We start from the raw sequence: 17,736 nt of genomic DNA, 5'->3' as shown, positions 1-17,736 counted from the left end.
GCGTCTGACAGCAGTTTGTTTGCAGCGGCTGAGCGCAGCTTGACTCGCCGGGCTTCTCAGTGGGGGGACTCTCTCGCGCTCTCTTTTTCTCTTTCGTAGAAAATCAGGAAATATTATAAGTATTACGTGTTTCAAACCTTACTGGGGGGATTTAGCAATTCCTCAGCCGGGGAACTGAGAGGCGGACGGACTAGTTAAAACATTGTTGGACACATATTTTCTTTCTCGAGTGCGTCCTCCTGATAATCCACCTGCCTGCTGCCAGCGCGCGTATAGCCTATGTGGTGACGAGAAAAGCCCATGGATGGGATGTCATGTTGCGATGCTGTGCTCACGGAGAACTAAAACTTTGGTGTCAACATGTGTGATCCTGAGCGGCATGACCAACATCGTATGTCTGCTGTACGTCGGCTGGATCACTAACTACGTGGCCAACAACCGCAACAGCAACGGTAACGGGGACCGGGCCAAAGTTGCTGAGAGCGGCGGCGGCGGCGGCAGTGAGGCGGAGAGAAAGTTGGAGGAGGACGGTAAAGGGGAAACGCTTCGGATTATCGAGAGGCTGGACCGGCTGGAGAGCGTCGTCAACGAGCACATCAAAGGTCAGCAAAGTGTGGGTGCTTGTTCTGGGGAAGAGTTGTTGCCGAAACATGTCTCCAGAGAAAAGCCGGGTCACATTTTAGTTTAGGCCGACTGTAAACCCACTGTAGGCTGGATCACAACAAGCAGTGGAACCTTGATTCGCTGTAAGAATGTTTTAATTAGAGTGCTACTACTAGAATAATATAGGCTTTCTGACTGTTTCAGTGGTCAATTAACCTTAGACACGAGCACACATCGTCGCCTCCAAGTTTTTAAAGAGAGATTTAGTTTTCCTCTGTTGTAGTTTATAACGTTGCATGTTGTTGTTGAACATATTTTTGGTCCGACTAACAAGCTTTGAAGTTGCATTTAGGGGCCTCTGGGAAGTTTGGATGGCCAATTTACACTGTGACGTTTTAATTTACTAAAATAAATAGAAATATGTAATAATGACAATGTGGATTTTCAATGAAAAGTGTATTAAGAATTTAAAAAACTATACCCCTTCAGCAGATACATGTGAAAACAATTATGTACAGGTGTAGATGTCATTCTGCATGGTGAAGCTCAAATATCCAAGTAAAGGTCCCAATAGTCACATCATAATGTTGAGGCATCTGTGACTTTAATTAATAAATTGCAAGAGCCAGATATTATTTTATTCCCTTTTAAAAATGTTTGTTTCCTTTTTAGTATATTTTCAAATTATGACTGTGAGGAATCACCGTGGATTCTGATACATTAGTGATGTAATCTGAGTTATTGTCAGCTGGGAGTGAAGACCTGAAGTTTGAACACATACAAAAGAAATCTGGGTTTGTGGAGTTAGACAGAAGTGAGTTTATCGGACCTGTATAGCCCGCTTCTCATCTCTGCTGCAGGTCAGCAGCTCCAGGCTATTCAAATTGCATTGTGGGTAATATTCACATTATGATAGGAGCATCACTTAAAAAAAGGATTTTGAGAGAGCGACGTCTCAAGTGAGTATAGAGCATCAAAGCCATTGGCAGTTTGTGTCCCATTTTAATGTACTAGCCTAATCTGTATTTGCGTCATCACCGCATTTATGGGCCAACCCTTATAGTCTAACCTCAATTCAGTCCTATTTGTCCAGCCACAGCGCTATATTCAGGTCAGAGCTGGACAAACTTTTTCAACTTCAGACAGAATTTTTACAAACACCCTATAAGCAATCAAAGGGAGAGGCTGGGTTTTGTTCATTGATAAAATGTTGCAGTGAGACTAACACAGGACTTATATTATTCCCCTCGGGGTCCTCCACGCTTTGATTGTCCTCCTCAGCTGTACGTCATTTTGTCAAGTCACTACACGAAGAAGAAGTGGGAAGAACTATGTCTTTACTGTTAAATGGCGCAGTACACAACTCGCTAACTGAACGTGGGATCTAGGAGTAAATATACACTCTATACGTAGAAATGATTAACACTGGGAGTGCTCATCCGATGGCCCACACAGACAGCTAGGGGAAATATACAGTCAGGGGTTATAATGTATCAAACATATCTGTGAAGGGCTGTTGATCCCTGGATTAATTCTCTGCGTCAGAAAAGCTCGTTGAGAACTCGTTGCAAATCAGAGAGGATGGATTAATGCTGTTGGGAGAGGGAAACATCATTTCAGATGTAGAGATACGTGCTCACACCTTACAGGCACATTTCTAACTATTCCACTCACCTCACATGGGATGTCCTTTACTTTGTACATAGATACAATATAAGATAAGGCTTTGCACAGTCTTTTGTTTGCCTCAACACTATTGGAAATAATGAAGGTGAAACCAATTTCAAAGCCTTTTCTAATCTTTAGACTTTAGAATGATGAAGCCGATGCTTGACAGAGTGCTTGTACTTGAGCATTAAAGGTATAGACAGCGCTCTGTACAGGGGCATAATGCTAGCTATACAGTGGGCCCCCTTTGTTTACATACCAGCTTACAGAGCCAAGGCTATGTATTAACACCAGATTGTATTTTTCAACGCACACACAGTATGGACAGGTATATAGCGAATCGTGAGGCGATATTCACTGATTTTGACAAAGTGATTTTGACGACTAGCATTCTCTAGAATTGCTGACCCCACCTTTAATACAAAGTACTTTTATTATATGCAAATGAACCCTGAAACCTATAGTTTCTAATTAATGTAAGTGGCTCTATGCATCCATGCATTAAGATGGAACATCATCTGCATTTTTACACATAGGGTAGCCAAGCGGAATTGTCCTTCAGGCACCTTCATTCTCCATACCATCATCATATCAGTCGCTCTGGTAATAAAGGAAAGTCAAATTCACAATAAATCCAAATGTGAACCAAAGCCAGCGGTTAGGTCACATCTGTCAGCCTACAGTATGGGGCACTCTGTTCCCACTCTTGATGGAGATTTTAAATATGGTTTTATTTATGCCACTGATTCAGCACGCAGTTTCTCGGAAGAGGGGAAAGATGAGATGCAAATCTAAGAAGATGCAACCTTTCTCTCTCACTCTCTCTCTCTCTCTCACACACACACACACACACACACACACACACACACACACACACACACACACACACACACACACACACACACACACACACACACACACACACACACACACACACACACACACACACACTCCTCACCTGTGTGTGCTGTTGAACACAACCATCGATAATTGCCATTGCAGCACTTTGGATCCTCCTACCTGCTCAGAGTGCAGCTCCTCTTTGTGCAGAGAGAGATTGCTGGTATGATACAACACACACTCATCATTAATGGCGAATGGCAGACTGATGGAGTACTGAACTGTTTCAGATGTGCTAATAGAAATCTGCATAGGCTGCGGGGTTAGAGCGGTTGAGTAAATTTAGCCGGCGGGGAGAGCTTGGCACACTCCACTCCTCCACTCCACTCCTCGCTCAGTTGCTCGGAGCCGGTGCCGGATTGCATTATGGGCCGGGGGCTGATTTGTTTATGTGTTTATGCTTTGTCACTGATACAAAAAGACCCATACAATCACCCACATCCAGGTCTGAATGACGGTAATACAACACCAGGTATGCAGCAGAGAAAATATCCAGTGTACTTAGATAATTAAAAAAAAAATAAAGTTTCTAGCTGGACACCAACCAATTTGTTTTGTATTGTGCTTGAATTCGTATGAGCCTTATTTATATTACTCTCAAGCACCTAAAGTTCCTGTACTTCTACAAATACAATTCAGTTAACTAACTACAGTATGTTGTGTCACTTGAAATGCTGGCTCTGTAATTCTGACCAGATTGCCAAATAAGGAATCAGAAAATGCATTGTTTGTGAAACCACTATGTTGTTATATAAAAGAAAAGATGACTGTCATGCTCAGTTGAATCATTCTGCCAGATAAATGGTAAATATAGACTCAGTAAAAAAAAGCCTACTTCTTCCACTGCATATTTAACACATGTATATGTGTACAGCACGTTACAGGAGCCCTCAGACACTCCAGCAAGTTAAACTGATTGAATATCCTCTTTTCGCCAATATGGAATCATTTGGTCGTCGCCATTTTTTTTTTTTTCTCAAACAGAATCTCCAGGCGAAAATGATCTGTTTTGGTGGCGTACATGGTGCTTTTGCATTTATGTTGCTGCACTTAACAACATTTAAGTAGTGACATTAAAGAACATTATGAAACAAAATAAAATTAATATCATATAGTTGACATTGTTGTTTTTACATGTTTATGTCTCATTTGTTCATTCATGTATTCATTCAGAGTTGAACATGTTAGGCCTCCGTATGGAGTTACATGTGAATATTCAGTTTCAGGGTGGTTCTTCCATTCAGTTGGCTAGGCAGTAATGAGAAGTCCTGGCTCTGTTTGGAGGTGTCAGGTGGCCCCCTCTGGCTGGTGCCATGTTACAATGCTGGCTATGCATATATAGGGCTAAGCCAGGGGAAGATTCAGGTCATGAAACAGTGCATATTTTAACACATTAGTTCACGGTTACGCCTTTTGTCACACTGCAGGGCTGCTTCAATGCAAGATACACAAGATTAAAATCATACTTTGGCATCTTGTTTTATATAATATACAAAAAAAAAACATTGGTTGGATGTTTTCAAGTTCATAAAGCATGTTGTGCATTTTGTAGTCACCTCACAAGTCATGGGAAAATGCCAATTTGTCACATGTAGATTTCCTAACGAAACCAAACCCATTCTGGATCACAATTCTTACTTCCTGCCAGTCTAACACATCTGCCCAGGGTATGTCCCCTCTCATGTGATGCTCTGTTTTGAGCCGCGTTCTGCATTGTTTGTTCCCATCCTGCCATGCACAAGACTTATTTTTAGTCGTTTTACTCTTGATGACTCAATGCAAGTTGATCCATGTTGACAGTGCGCTGTAGAGGAGGAGTGTGCAGGCTGGAGGGTGAATTTGTAATATACTGTGTGTGTGTGTGCTTGTGTTCCTGCAGTGCACAGTGTAAATAGCAGCTTCTGGTGCGTCATCAGTGATGCATGGCAGTGGGTGAGTGATCTGATGTGGGTATAGCTGTTTGCCTATCGATTCAGTGAATGGCTGTATGAGGAATGGAGCGCACTGTGTTGAGCCTGAGGCTGCCATGGCTCGGCTGTAACACACAGGTGAAAAAAGAGGCGATTGTTCATGTTGACTCTGTGTTCTGGATATTTGCACTCTTCGGGCCAAATCCATTAAAGGATTGCGCTGCTTTTACCTGTGCAAATGAGAGAGAAAAAAATAGTGTCCAATTCACATAGCACGCGCAAAAGGGTGCGTCTGTTCCATTTGCATGTATGTGAATTGGGGAATATTCAAAATTCAGCATCCTTCCTATGCAAATAAGCCTCGTTGCAAATACCACCTAATTCACAAAGATCATTGTTAATTGCTGAAGGCAGTTATAGTGGTGCTATTTAAAACCCCTGCCAACCGTGTATAATCATACCAACCGTGTATCGTATAACTGTGGGCGCAATTTCTCTCTTTCTCTTTCTCTCTCCCTCTCAAAAGCTTGTGAACTTAAAATGATATTAAATTGATATTAATTGATGTTATGGTGTAGGGTAGTGGGTTTTATAGCATTTTTCAAAAAAACTGTTCTTATGAATGGAGCTCAGGATTAATCAATAAGTGCTGCTTTATTACAAATAATTTCACTTAAGGGGTAGGATTAAATAAGTGTAATACTTCTTCCTGCTCCTTTTCAGGCATATCTCAGCATTACAGATAATTTGTTTTCTTTTATTTCTTTTCTTTTTAATTTTTTTTTTGTGAAAACATAATTTGTTTATTGTATTTCCATGCTTTTCATTTTTGTTTTGTATGTTTGATATGTCTGAAATAAATTTAATCAAATCAAATTTAATCAAACTGTATAAACATGTGATCTGTTTGTAACAGCCGACCTGTGTGGATGTGAAGCAGAATATAGAACATTCATAACCATCAAATCCTGGCCGGTCGTCCTTGGCAAGTATTGATTAGCAGCCAAACTGAGGCCGTGTTAGTACCGGCATACTGTGTATATATATTGTAAATAATTTTGTGGATAGGTTGCTTAAACGGATCATATTGCAGGTGTTTTTTCTGCTCAAATCATGGAGCTGCTCAATCCATGCTTGGTGGATCTGGCCTTAAGACGTCTGTGGTTAATACAAAACAATGCAATTTAGAGGAAGAGCAATGGGGGAGAGAAAGAACACTGATGTGGCTGGACATTTCTAAATTGCTAGAGGTGAGGGGCTAACATATTAAATCCAGAGGGACTCCTGAGAAGGCCTCGCTTCCCTCGCTTGCACTCTCACACCCCTGAAATTCAACCAAAATGTGCCGGAGAAGGTGTGATAATTTAGCGACAAATCCACTTTCTATATTATTATTACTTTTTCTTTTCTGTCTGTCAGATTGAGGTGACGCATGCAGCGCTCAGAATTCCAGAAGTGTTACTTGCTTCAGATCGGAGCTTGATGACTTTGTTGCACCTCTGATCCTTGACAGCGGTTTGTGTATTATTATGTCTCAGCACATCTCACTCCCGTCACCAGATGTTGGAGAATTGTGAGACAGGGTCCATATGTCATTTCCTTGCACCTTCCCTGCAAAACTGATGACGTAGAAACAATTTTTTTTTTTTACTAAACGAAAAAACTTTTTGAGATAAGTCAGCTAACCAGACTGTCAGGTACTCTTTTGTGCATTCTTTTTTAATATACACCTTTTCTTTCTGAGTCAGAAGCATATTTCAAAATTAGGCACAGCTTGCTGCATGAGAGGGTCAGTTTAGACCACAAGAAAAAAAAGTAAAGGCTTTGTTTTGCTTAGATTTTATCGACTCGTGTTTGAATGGTCGCTAATAGGAGAAAGCAAAAGGTAAGGTATAAGCTAGATGGATGACATACACCATACACCCTATACAGCAACATACACACACACTTTCACATGTTATACTTGGCTGTCATTTCAGGCCAATCTGTCGAAAATACCAAATAAAGAAATAATAGGATAGTTCAAGCAACAACTCATCGCATCAGTATGACTTACATACAGACAGGACGCCCGTTGTGGACGACTGTGTATTTTCACTCACCACCAAGCCATAGTACAACGCTGTACTCTGCATGCATTATGGGTTTTTTCCCAAAAGCATGAGTTGAAAGATAAAATACTGGAGGTCAAGATAAAATCATCCAGGAGTTTGTATCTGTTAAAGCGCAGACACCAGACTAGAAAATCAGCTCTGTTGACTCCGCGCAAGATGATTTTCCGGGGGACGTGGCTCAGAACTGTTGTTGAAACGAAACAGTGTTGTCTCAAACGATGTGTGGAAGTGGGTTGGAGGACTGAGCCGCCGACTGTGTGTTTCAAACTGTTGTGTGTCACGCTGTCACACAAGACTATGCCCTGCGTTCTGAATCGCAAAATCTTTATTTTTTCTATTCTACATACTACATCCGACGATAAAAATAATCTAGTTAGGATGCAGTAGGCATACTATTGGGACATACTTTTACTTATTTATTTCATCATAACATTGTGTCTTGATCTTGCCTCTTGCTTTTATATCCGTTGCATCCCCGTTTGGTTTCATATGGAGGCTTCGTCGATGTGACGTCACTTGATGTGCGCACCGGATTGTGGGTCAGAATCGCCCAAATAGGATGCAGTTTTCAACACTAACAATCTTGGCTGGAGAAAGTAGGACATCCGGGTACTTCTAACCATCCTAAATCTGGCCACAAGAATCGGGACATCCTAAATCTTTTTTCTACCATACTATATAGTAGAAAGTATGTGATTCGGAATGCCGGGATACTCACGCCATGGTGTTTGTGTCAGAAACTAGACGACCTTGAAACTGAAGTCCTTGCATCCTGGACACTCAATTCAACAACAGCATCTGTGATTTAATCAATGGAGATATCATCATATTAGATCTGATCCCTACAGTCTCTGTGGATTTTGAAGAAACGTAAACTAAATATTCAGAAAGCTCTTTATCTTTTTATATGGGCAAATATCAGAAACCTTCTCTTCCTGTTTTATTAAGTATTTCTCAGAAATAAATAAAAAACAAGACTAGGTGAATAGCTGGTGTATGGTTGGAGCACAATTTACTGTGTAGTAAGTACATGTACATTCTTAAACAGTGTGTCTTTCGGTTAAATTTGTTAGTAGAACGAAAACACATTTGACGTACGGGCTATGAAGTGTCCATGTGTTTGCCTGGCCCCTGACTGTCGGCTATGTTTGCAAAATATCTTTAATTCCGCTTTGTTGGCCTGCTTTCTCTACGAGCCTAGGACAGTCGGCAATTAAATTACTTTTACTTTTTGTGTGTGTGTGTGTGTGTGTGTGTGTGTGTGTGTGTGTGTGTGTGTGTGTATGTGCGCGAGAGAGAGAGAGATACAGAGAAACCACAGTGCTGCAGACACACACACACACTGACCACTGTCGCACATCAACGTGACTCATAGATACAGATCCCTGATTTTCTACGGCAGGGTGTCGTGTATAGGCTTTCTGGCATCAGTCCACCCTGCAACACTAGCATGGCACAGACAGGTGGGGTCAGTGTTTCTGGAGAACTTACTTTTTGCCAAAATCTTTGATTCTTTTGCCAAAAAGTGATTTTGACAACAAGCTTTCTGTAGAATCGCTGACTCCACCTTTTGATATCCACGTGTGAAATAAAATAATTTGCTCGAGTCGTGCACATGTCTTATCACTCGCTCGACACAGGACAGAAATGTAAATCTATCTTCAACAAGCCTTATTCCCAACCAACAGCGTGTATATATTATAATAGTACTATACTGCTTGGAGGTTGGGAGATTAGATATTGGATGTAAAATGAACAACCTCTTGGCATGTTGGCTCTGTGGACACATGTTGTACCTTATACACAGCACAGAGAATACCTTTGACCCAATCTTTTATTCCTAGTTTTCTGTCTCACGTGTTATTAGTTACCACACATGTATTCTAACTCTCATTCGCGCTCCCAGTTTCCGAGTTTCAGTCCATATTGTGTCACAGCCCATATGAGGTCTCAGAAGAATTCCAGTCCAGATTTGCTGAGATTAAAGCCATGAAAGTTCATGTGCCAGCTCCAGCTAGTGTGGAGAGAAGAAGCCGATTAAGCTGCTTGACCATGTTGAATAACCAACCAGCAGCAAGTTTTGTTACAGTAACTTCTCTGTCAGTCATTTCATTGACTGTTGATGCTGTGTGCTTAAGCCATACAAGAATTTGAACAAGAATTGTATTTAAAGCTGTACTCCTTCATATTTTCATCAAGTTAATGTTCTTAAAGTCTATCAAATCGTGAGGTGAACAATGGTTATTCAGCATATTACCCACATATAGAAGCTATTGTCGACAGTCAGGGGCCAGTGCATCTGTGCATTTTATTTAGTTTTTAGTTTTTGATAAGACATGGTCATAGCCAGGTCCCAAATATTCAACATTGGTGAAAGGTCTTCTTCTTATTGATCACATGTTTGCGCCTCCAATGTCTGAAGTTCCTGATTTACGATTACAATTGAACACAGCATTGGGCGTCTGCCTAACTGAAAATTGTCACTTCCATGACGACACAGACCCACCAGAGTAACAATGGCAGCTCAACACACAGAGAAAGAAGAAGTTCTACTACGGCCTCCAGAGAAAAAGAAGAGAGGAAGAAAAACAATGTAGCGACCCATGTACAGTCATATGAAAAAGTTTGGGACCCCCTTCTAATTTTGGGGATTTTTGTTAATCATTAGCTGGGATTTCAAAGAAGCAAATTCCTTTACATATATGACATACCTTAGGTAAACAGAAGCAATTCAGCGGTGTCATTTTGTTTATTGGAATAATAGAAAATATGCAATAAGCATCATAACAAAATTTGACTGGTGCATAAATTTGGGCACCCCAAAAGAAAAATGTCATCAGTACTTAGTTGAGCCTCCTTTTGCAAAAATAACAGCCTCTAGACGCCTCTGGTAGCCTGTGATGAGTGTCTGGATCCTGGATGTAGGTATTTTTAACATTCTTACATACTAAAGCGATCCAGTTCAGTTAAATGTGATGGCTGCTGAGCATGGAAGGCCTGCTTCAAATAATCCCATAGATTGTCAATGATATTCAAGTCATTGGACTGCGACGGCCATATCAGAACATTGTACTTTTCCCTCTGCAGGAATTTGAACTGTGTTAAGGGTCATTGTCTTGTTGGAATATCCAACCCCTGCGCAACTTCAACTTTGTGACTGATGCTTGAACATTATCCTGAATAATCTGTTGAAACTGGGTTGAATTCATCCGACTATCGACTTTAACCAGGACCCCAGTCCCTGAAGTGGCCACAGCATGATTGAACCTCCACCAAATTTGAAAGTAGGTTGCAGGTGTTTTACTTGGAATGCAGTTTTCTCCTTTCTAAAGCACTTTTTATAATGATCAAATAACGTATTTTTTGTCTCATCAGTCCAAAGCATTTTCTTCCAATATGAATCTGGCTTGTCTAAATGAGCTTTAGCATACTCCAAGCATCTGTATCTGTGGCGTGGGCGCAGAAAGGGCTTCCTTCTCATCACCCGGCCATACAGATGTTTTGGTGCAAATTGCACTGAATTGTTGAACCATGTACAGATACACCATCTGCAGCCAGATATTCTTGCAGGTCTTTGGAGGTGATCTGTGGGTTGTGTGCAACCATTCTCACAATCCGCCGGATATGCCGCTCTTGTACTTTTCTTGGTCTGCTAGACCTGGGTTTAACTGCAACTGTGCCTGTGTCCTTCCATTCCCTGACAACATTCCTTACAGTAGAAATTGACAATTGAAACCTTTGGGAAAGCTTCTTGTAGCCTTCCCCTAAACCAGGACAATGAATAATCTTTGTTTTTAAGATCTTTTGGGAGCTGTTTTGATGATCCCATTCTGTCTCACTTCTGCAGAGTCAAAGAGAAGTGCAACTTGCATTTAGGCACCTAAAATACCCTTTCTCATGATTAAACAGACCTTTTTATGAGGTTCAAGGCTTACCAACATAATCCAACCAATTTTGTGTTTAAAGTCCTCAGTTTTACATGCTGTTATATGCATTAAAATCAGCAAAACCACAAGGGTTCCCATATTTTTGCACAGCCAGTTTTTCACATTTTATTTAATTTCGTAAAACTAAATACTGCTTTTCAAAAAATCTTTGTTTGGAAAACATCCCAGTACTTAGCTGTTCCTGGTAAATGAAAGACATACCACTTTTATCTTTTTTGTGTGAAAGCAGAGTCAATTATAATGCCGGCTGAGAGGGGTTCCCAAACTTTTTCATATGACTGTAGTATCGTAGAAAACGTAGAATCTGTGTTCAACATTTTCACTAAGCAGAAAAAGATAGATAGATAGATAGATAGATAGATAGATAGATAGATAGATAGATAGATAGATAGATAGATAGATAGTGCGGTGACGTCATACAGTCCACACTGTTCCGTTTGGAAACAAACTCAGGAAGATGAGGTCAAAGGGACCTCCTGGCAATTAAGTCTCACTGCCAAAGCTGCTAATCAACTTAACTCTATATGATGGACTACATCTTTAGATTTTCTGAAAAAACAAGACTGAATATAAAATAAAGTGTTCAAATATTCAATCAAATGACTAATATGTGATGTAAATATAAAACAAATCAAACTCAGGGGCTAAAATGAACACTGACAGAATCAGCAGTAAAAAGGTAGCTGATTTGAAAGATGTTGTATACAGGACTTGGCCATGATAACACGTTGAACTGCATTAGCAGAATACACTGTCAATGTCATTTACATAACAAGTCCAGAAGTGCAAGTAATTTGGTTTGAAATGCAAAGCAGGCTCTTGAACTCTTTGATGGTCTTGGTGAAAGGCAGTCAATATCCACCCTGACTCTTTTCCACACAACAACAACACACACACACACACACACACACACACACACACACACACACACACACACACACACACACACACACACACACACACACACACACACACACACACACACACACACACACACACAGTAAAGTGGAAGCTTCTTATTCAGCAACTCATGCATACACCTGTCTCTTCAGGCAGGGAGGTACTTGTGTTTGTGTGTGTGTGTGTGTGTGTGCTATCTCGTACAAGTGCACTTTGTAAAATGTTCGCACACTCGAGCGCATAAAGTCCCACTCCTGCCTTTGCCTTCCCGCACACATGTCATCGTTTGCAAATTGTGTAAAAGACGACTTTCTCACACACAACACACAACTATGTGTCCAACACGGGAATCCAACACTTAGTGAAGTTGCCACTGTCAGTCAACGTCTTCTAAAACATCCCACAGTGTATCCCCCCCCCCCTCTGAGGGCTGCAGTATGACACCACAGGCAAGCTTATACTAGGTGCTGACCCTACAGCTACATTTCTTCTGCAGTGAGCCTTGGGGAAAACTATATCGCAGGCTGTCAACCTCATAAAGTTGTCATCTGAGTACGGTAGACAAATGCCTGGCACATTTGGTTGTCAGATCTCCTTTTCTAAGTAGCATTTCTTGTAGCATGGATGAGCTACGAGAAAATAAACATGGATGCAATTGTACTGGCGAATGAGGCGTAAAGTGACAATGCCTTATTGTAGATACGACATGCAAAAAAGACTAAATACTAATCAATCCTTATAGTTAAGTTACCAATTTGATGGCAGACTTATCTTAGCCCCCTTCATTTAACGTCCTGCTGCAGAAAGGGAATATATATAATACATAACAAATATAAGTGTTTGTAGCGTATGTGAATTGGTGAGTCCTCGTTCCAGCTCCAGTTAACACATACACCGTTTAAGCAGTTTTGTTTGTGTATCATTAAGAAATTCAGATCGGGCGCAATATGGTGTTTTATCATGAATAAATAATATACCGAACGTGTAGGCTTTATCGCATATACCAAAATAACCCCGGGTTACATTTGCATTCCCCCACACTTCATCAAATAGAACTCCCCTGGAAGCTATATAGAGTCCTTCTGCACACTGCTTTACAGGTATCACACCTCATTAAGTCACACACGTTTTGAAAATAACTTGTATTTCAGTCCCTTGCTAAGACTATGAAGTTCTGTTTGTTAGACGTTACACTTGAACCACCTAATTCATCTATTTTTTTTCATCCACTACCCCCTGCTGTTCCTTATTCCGCCACTCTTTCTATAATAATTCCTATTATCATCAAATATACACTTTTTAGCTCCTCAGATTATAGCTGTGCTTTCGCTTATTACCAGCGTGCAGCTCTGGGGGGGAGAACCTTCTCACACACACATATACACACACATACACACACACACACACACACACACACACACACACACACACACACACACACACACACACACACACACACACACACACACACACACACACACACACACACACAACGGGATAAAGTCGTCCTCACAGAAAGTCATGAAAGGACAAGCAGGCAACTTTCTTTGCCCTAGCTGAGTATAACTCATAGAGTTCTGATGAAACGTGCCCCGAGGGTTTCCTTCAAGGTCTATGTGGATTACTATGTTTTAACATTATTATTATCTAAAGTATTTCTTAAAAAGCGCCTATATTATCTTCTTAAAATCACGTCCTGGTCATGGCTGGGTCACACCCTGCAGCAAACTCAATTCATTCTAATGGAATCGCTGCAATTTGTGGATTCACGGGGAAAAAAGCAATTATGCACAAATCGCCTGGAATTCAACTTTTAATGCAGGAGGCTGTCCTAATCATAACCTTTGAACCGTGCAATTTTTTTTAAACAAAAGACAGTAATAGTACAATTTAGTGGCTAACAAGCTGTCTAAATGGCTGTTAGCGAGCAGTTAGAAAGCTTTTCTCTCCTGTTGAACAAAATTCTGTATTGAATGAAATTATGTAAACCAAATTTTACTAGAAGAAGAAGAAGAAGAAGAAGAAGAAGAAGAAGAAGAAGAAGAAGAAGAAGAAGAAATAGAAGGAAGCTCAGGGTGCTATCAGGGCTGATATAAGCTAGCTTGTACACTGCAAGCAAGCTCACAAGTCCTGATCATAGTTGCATACTTCTCTATTTGAAAATTAACCGGACCTGTATACATCCCAAAGAAAAATAAAAGTCTGGGCGTAAAGCAATCCAGATGAAGTGACAGCTAGAAAGGTACAGAGTGAAATCCAGCCTCCAGAGCAGCAGTGACTGAGTGACTCCATCAGACCAGGCAGACTCATAGCAGAGTGTGGTGTTGGAAAGAGATGATAAAGTGACAGCAAGAGTTTACAGCCACTGGGCCAACCAATACGGCCTGCAGAGGAGAGAGTACACTCTCAGGCCATGGTCCTGAAGATTTATCTTTGAGTGAAATGCTTTTCATGTTTCTCAAACAACAGGGGTCTGTTGGATGAAATGAACGGTGACACAGGTGCTCCGCTGGCCATTGGTCACCTCTGGCGCCTGGATCTGAGACAGAGGATGCCTGGATTTCTCTGCAGGGCTGCAGAGAAAGAAAGGCTCTGCTGCTGGTTCCCCGTAGATTACTTTAAACTTGTGTGTCTGTCTCACATTGAAAACATATAGACGTGTGTTTTTGAAATAGTAATCTGTGGGTTCTTGCTGTGCCAGTTTCTGTCTATGCCTATTTTTGTCCTTGGTGTCTGATACCTGAAGACAGTTTTATGGTTGAAAGTTCTGGAAAAAAAAGCAGGATGTTAATGCTTACATTAAACACAACTTTAATGCAATGTCTTGATACTTTCTGACAAAATGCTACGGGAGTATCGAGCTGGCGGAGATGATACTGTATTGCGTAGGCTAAAGATGAGACTTTTGGCTTCCTTCATTGTTCCTAGTAATGTATATAGAAATAAAACCATCTATATTTCACGGCATTGTCGCCCAACTCTATTGAACGCACATGTGTCACTGCCTCTCAGTCAGTGCGTTTCCATGGCACAACTAGATTGGATTAAGACACCGAGCTAGACACTCGAACGGACCGTGTAACTTGTCTGAGTATACGTGGCCTTTCAGGAATCGGATAAATGTCCGATGCATGGCTGTCTCCACTATGCTTGCTGGCGCTGTAGCCCTTTCAACAAGTGGTTATAGAGCCACGTCCGGTTCCCTTCCGGCAATAACCCTAGTATTTTTTACGTCGTCTCCTTCCACTTCCTTGTGAAATCCTCCGCAGGGATTCTCGAGCAAGCGCAGAACGAGAACTCCGATATGCGATATCCGATCCCTGTATACATGCAGAGAGAATGCCGACTATGAACGAGTTATCTAGGTGTTCTTATCCGACTTTGCTTGTCCGTTAATGTGCCGATTTGTGAGCGAAGTAGATTGGATAAAGGTGTTTACATGCATTTTACAAGTCCTGTTGAAGTCTTATTCGTTTATTTACCCGATTATGAGTCTGCATGTAAACACACTGACTGTCTGCCAGCCAGCAGATGGTAGAAGGAGTGTTTGCTCATCACTCCCTTCAGACTTATAGTGTAAACTCAAGGAGTGTAGACAGTCACAACTTTCTGATGCTTTTTTCTTTTCCTATGTGGCTCTGTTGGAGTGATATTGGACCAATTGATTTTTGTTGTTGTTGTATGCTGTACACCTCTTCCCTCATGCCAATCACACAGTGGCTTGTCGACATGCAGGAAATGTAACAAATCGGGAAAACAATCTGTCTGTTTAGCTTGACGTTACCGCGGGTATCTTGAATCTGTCATGCTATGTATAAGTGATATGACGCATGCTGATGACAAAGAGCCGCTACCCTCCATCCAGCTAAATAGCTTCAAGTCACATGCAAGATAGCTTCCTCGTGGGAAAGGTTATCATCAAAGTCATTGAAAAAAAACATATACAGCATCTGTATGTGTTGTTCTTAAGTCTGCTGTAGCTTGCAGCCTTACATGTAGTGCAGATCTCTTACAATTTGCCACTCTTAGAGATGAAATGTGACGTGTATCTATGTCCTTCAGAAAGTGGCCTCAGATCACTTACATGTTTATGAGATATAACTGGATTAGATGCAATGGATTCTCTCATTTATACTGAAACTATTTCATATTCATTTTTTGGTATATTGTAATTCTACAGTTTTGACACATCCAAAACATAACATAACCTGTGGCCATACTCAACAGCCATGTCAAATTGTATCCAATATATCCTGGACAACACTAGGATATTAGCAGCTTTCAGAAGCATAACTAATGAAAGTGTAAGCCCCAGAAGAAGCCGATACTAAACCTAGATTTAAAATATATAGGGGAGAACGGGGGAATCTGAGGCATCGGGTAGTGTGAGCCACCCCCTGTATCTAGGCAACGGAAAACATTTGTGGTCATGTGAGATATATGTTTTCAAGCCCCTTTCATTTTCCCAAGGCCCTGCAAAAGAGGACCTCATGGTGCTGTGGTAAGCATGTTTTTTTCACCAAAATAGGTATTTTGCATGTAAAAGTACATTGTCTTGCTGTCAACTTAATCAACTGTTGTGCCAAAGCAAATGTATTTACGTAGAAAAACTTTTATCATATGTGTTGATGAACTACCAACATATGAAACCATGTGATGCTGATAACTGAAGATTAGCCTGAAATGCTAAGAGAGGTAGTTTTTTCTCAAATTGTGGTGGTGGGGGAAAGTGAGCCAAATGCTGTGGGGGAAAGTGAGCCACTGTCTCACTTTCCCCCACCATGAGGCACCAGTTAAGTTTAGTCTTAAACATATTTTGATGTAATATTACATGACATATGTTTTATTTTAATGTCATACACATTGTAGAAAAGCCATCATGCCAAGGAAATACACCAGGAAGTAGACCTGGGGCAACCACACGGAAAGAGCACCTTCTCATCTTTCCCTGTAACCTTCAGGGCTGGAATGTAGAGTAGGCCTAGTTGTAGAGTATGACAGGTTGATGTTATAATCCAGTTGGGTCTTCTCCTGTGTTCTGAGTCCCAGGCTGTTCTCGCTGGTTCTGATTTTCCTATGCTTTGACCCCCAGACACAAGCTGGCTCTAAGGGTCCTGTGTTCTGACCCCCAGACTGTGTTCTAATCTAACTGGTTCTATCTTTCATTTGAATCTTATTCAAACCTTTTGAATTATAATATGTTGTATTTGATTTTGTTCAGAGTTACTTTCAAGTGTTTAGAAAATGTGCTTTGCTTAATTGACCAAACCCCATCATTCTTGTATTAGTCCGACATTAGTTCTGGAATGTGTGGCTAGCTTTCAGGATTCTTACTGTTACAATATGTGTTGTTATGGTAGTTTCAGAGTGGAAAAAGTAAGTGGATCAGTTTACCCCACAGCTGGGGTAAAGTGAGCCACATGACAACTTTTTTTAAAACAATCATATTTTCACTGCCCTTTGTCTTGAAACAATTCTGCTAATGCCCATTTCTAGGAAACATCCTGAATTAATGGGAAATGTGTAAATTTGAGTGATAAATCATTTTAGCTCGCTTAGAGGGGAGCAAATGTAAAAAGTGGCTCAGATTACCCCGTTCTCCCCTATATATATATTATATATAGTAATTGTTCTATGCGCTTGCATTTTCAGAACTTTCACTTTTCTCAAGGTGGATACCTGCTCTGTCAAGGT

General features: G+C 40.9%; 1 protein-coding gene across 1 annotated transcript in view; it reads left to right on the top strand.

The window, feature by feature from the left end:
* Positions 1-322: 322 nt before the first annotated feature.
* LOC307250181 (polypeptide N-acetylgalactosaminyltransferase 18-like) overlaps positions 323-17,736 on the top strand; it is a gene marked incomplete at both ends in the record, with an annotated part of 139,872 nt that continues 122,458 nt past the window's right edge. The window contains one exon of the mRNA XM_080027177.1: positions 323-602. Within this exon, the coding sequence (XP_079883303.1) occupies positions 323-602 (280 nt within the window). The remainder of the gene's footprint in view (positions 603-17,736) is intronic.

The sequence above is a fragment of the Ammodytes marinus genome (genome assembly GCF_949987685.1).
Source record: "Ammodytes marinus genome assembly, chromosome: 5".
NCBI lineage: Eukaryota > Metazoa > Chordata > Actinopteri > Uranoscopiformes > Ammodytidae > Ammodytes > Ammodytes marinus.
This window is presented reverse-complemented; position numbering and strand designations above follow the sequence as displayed.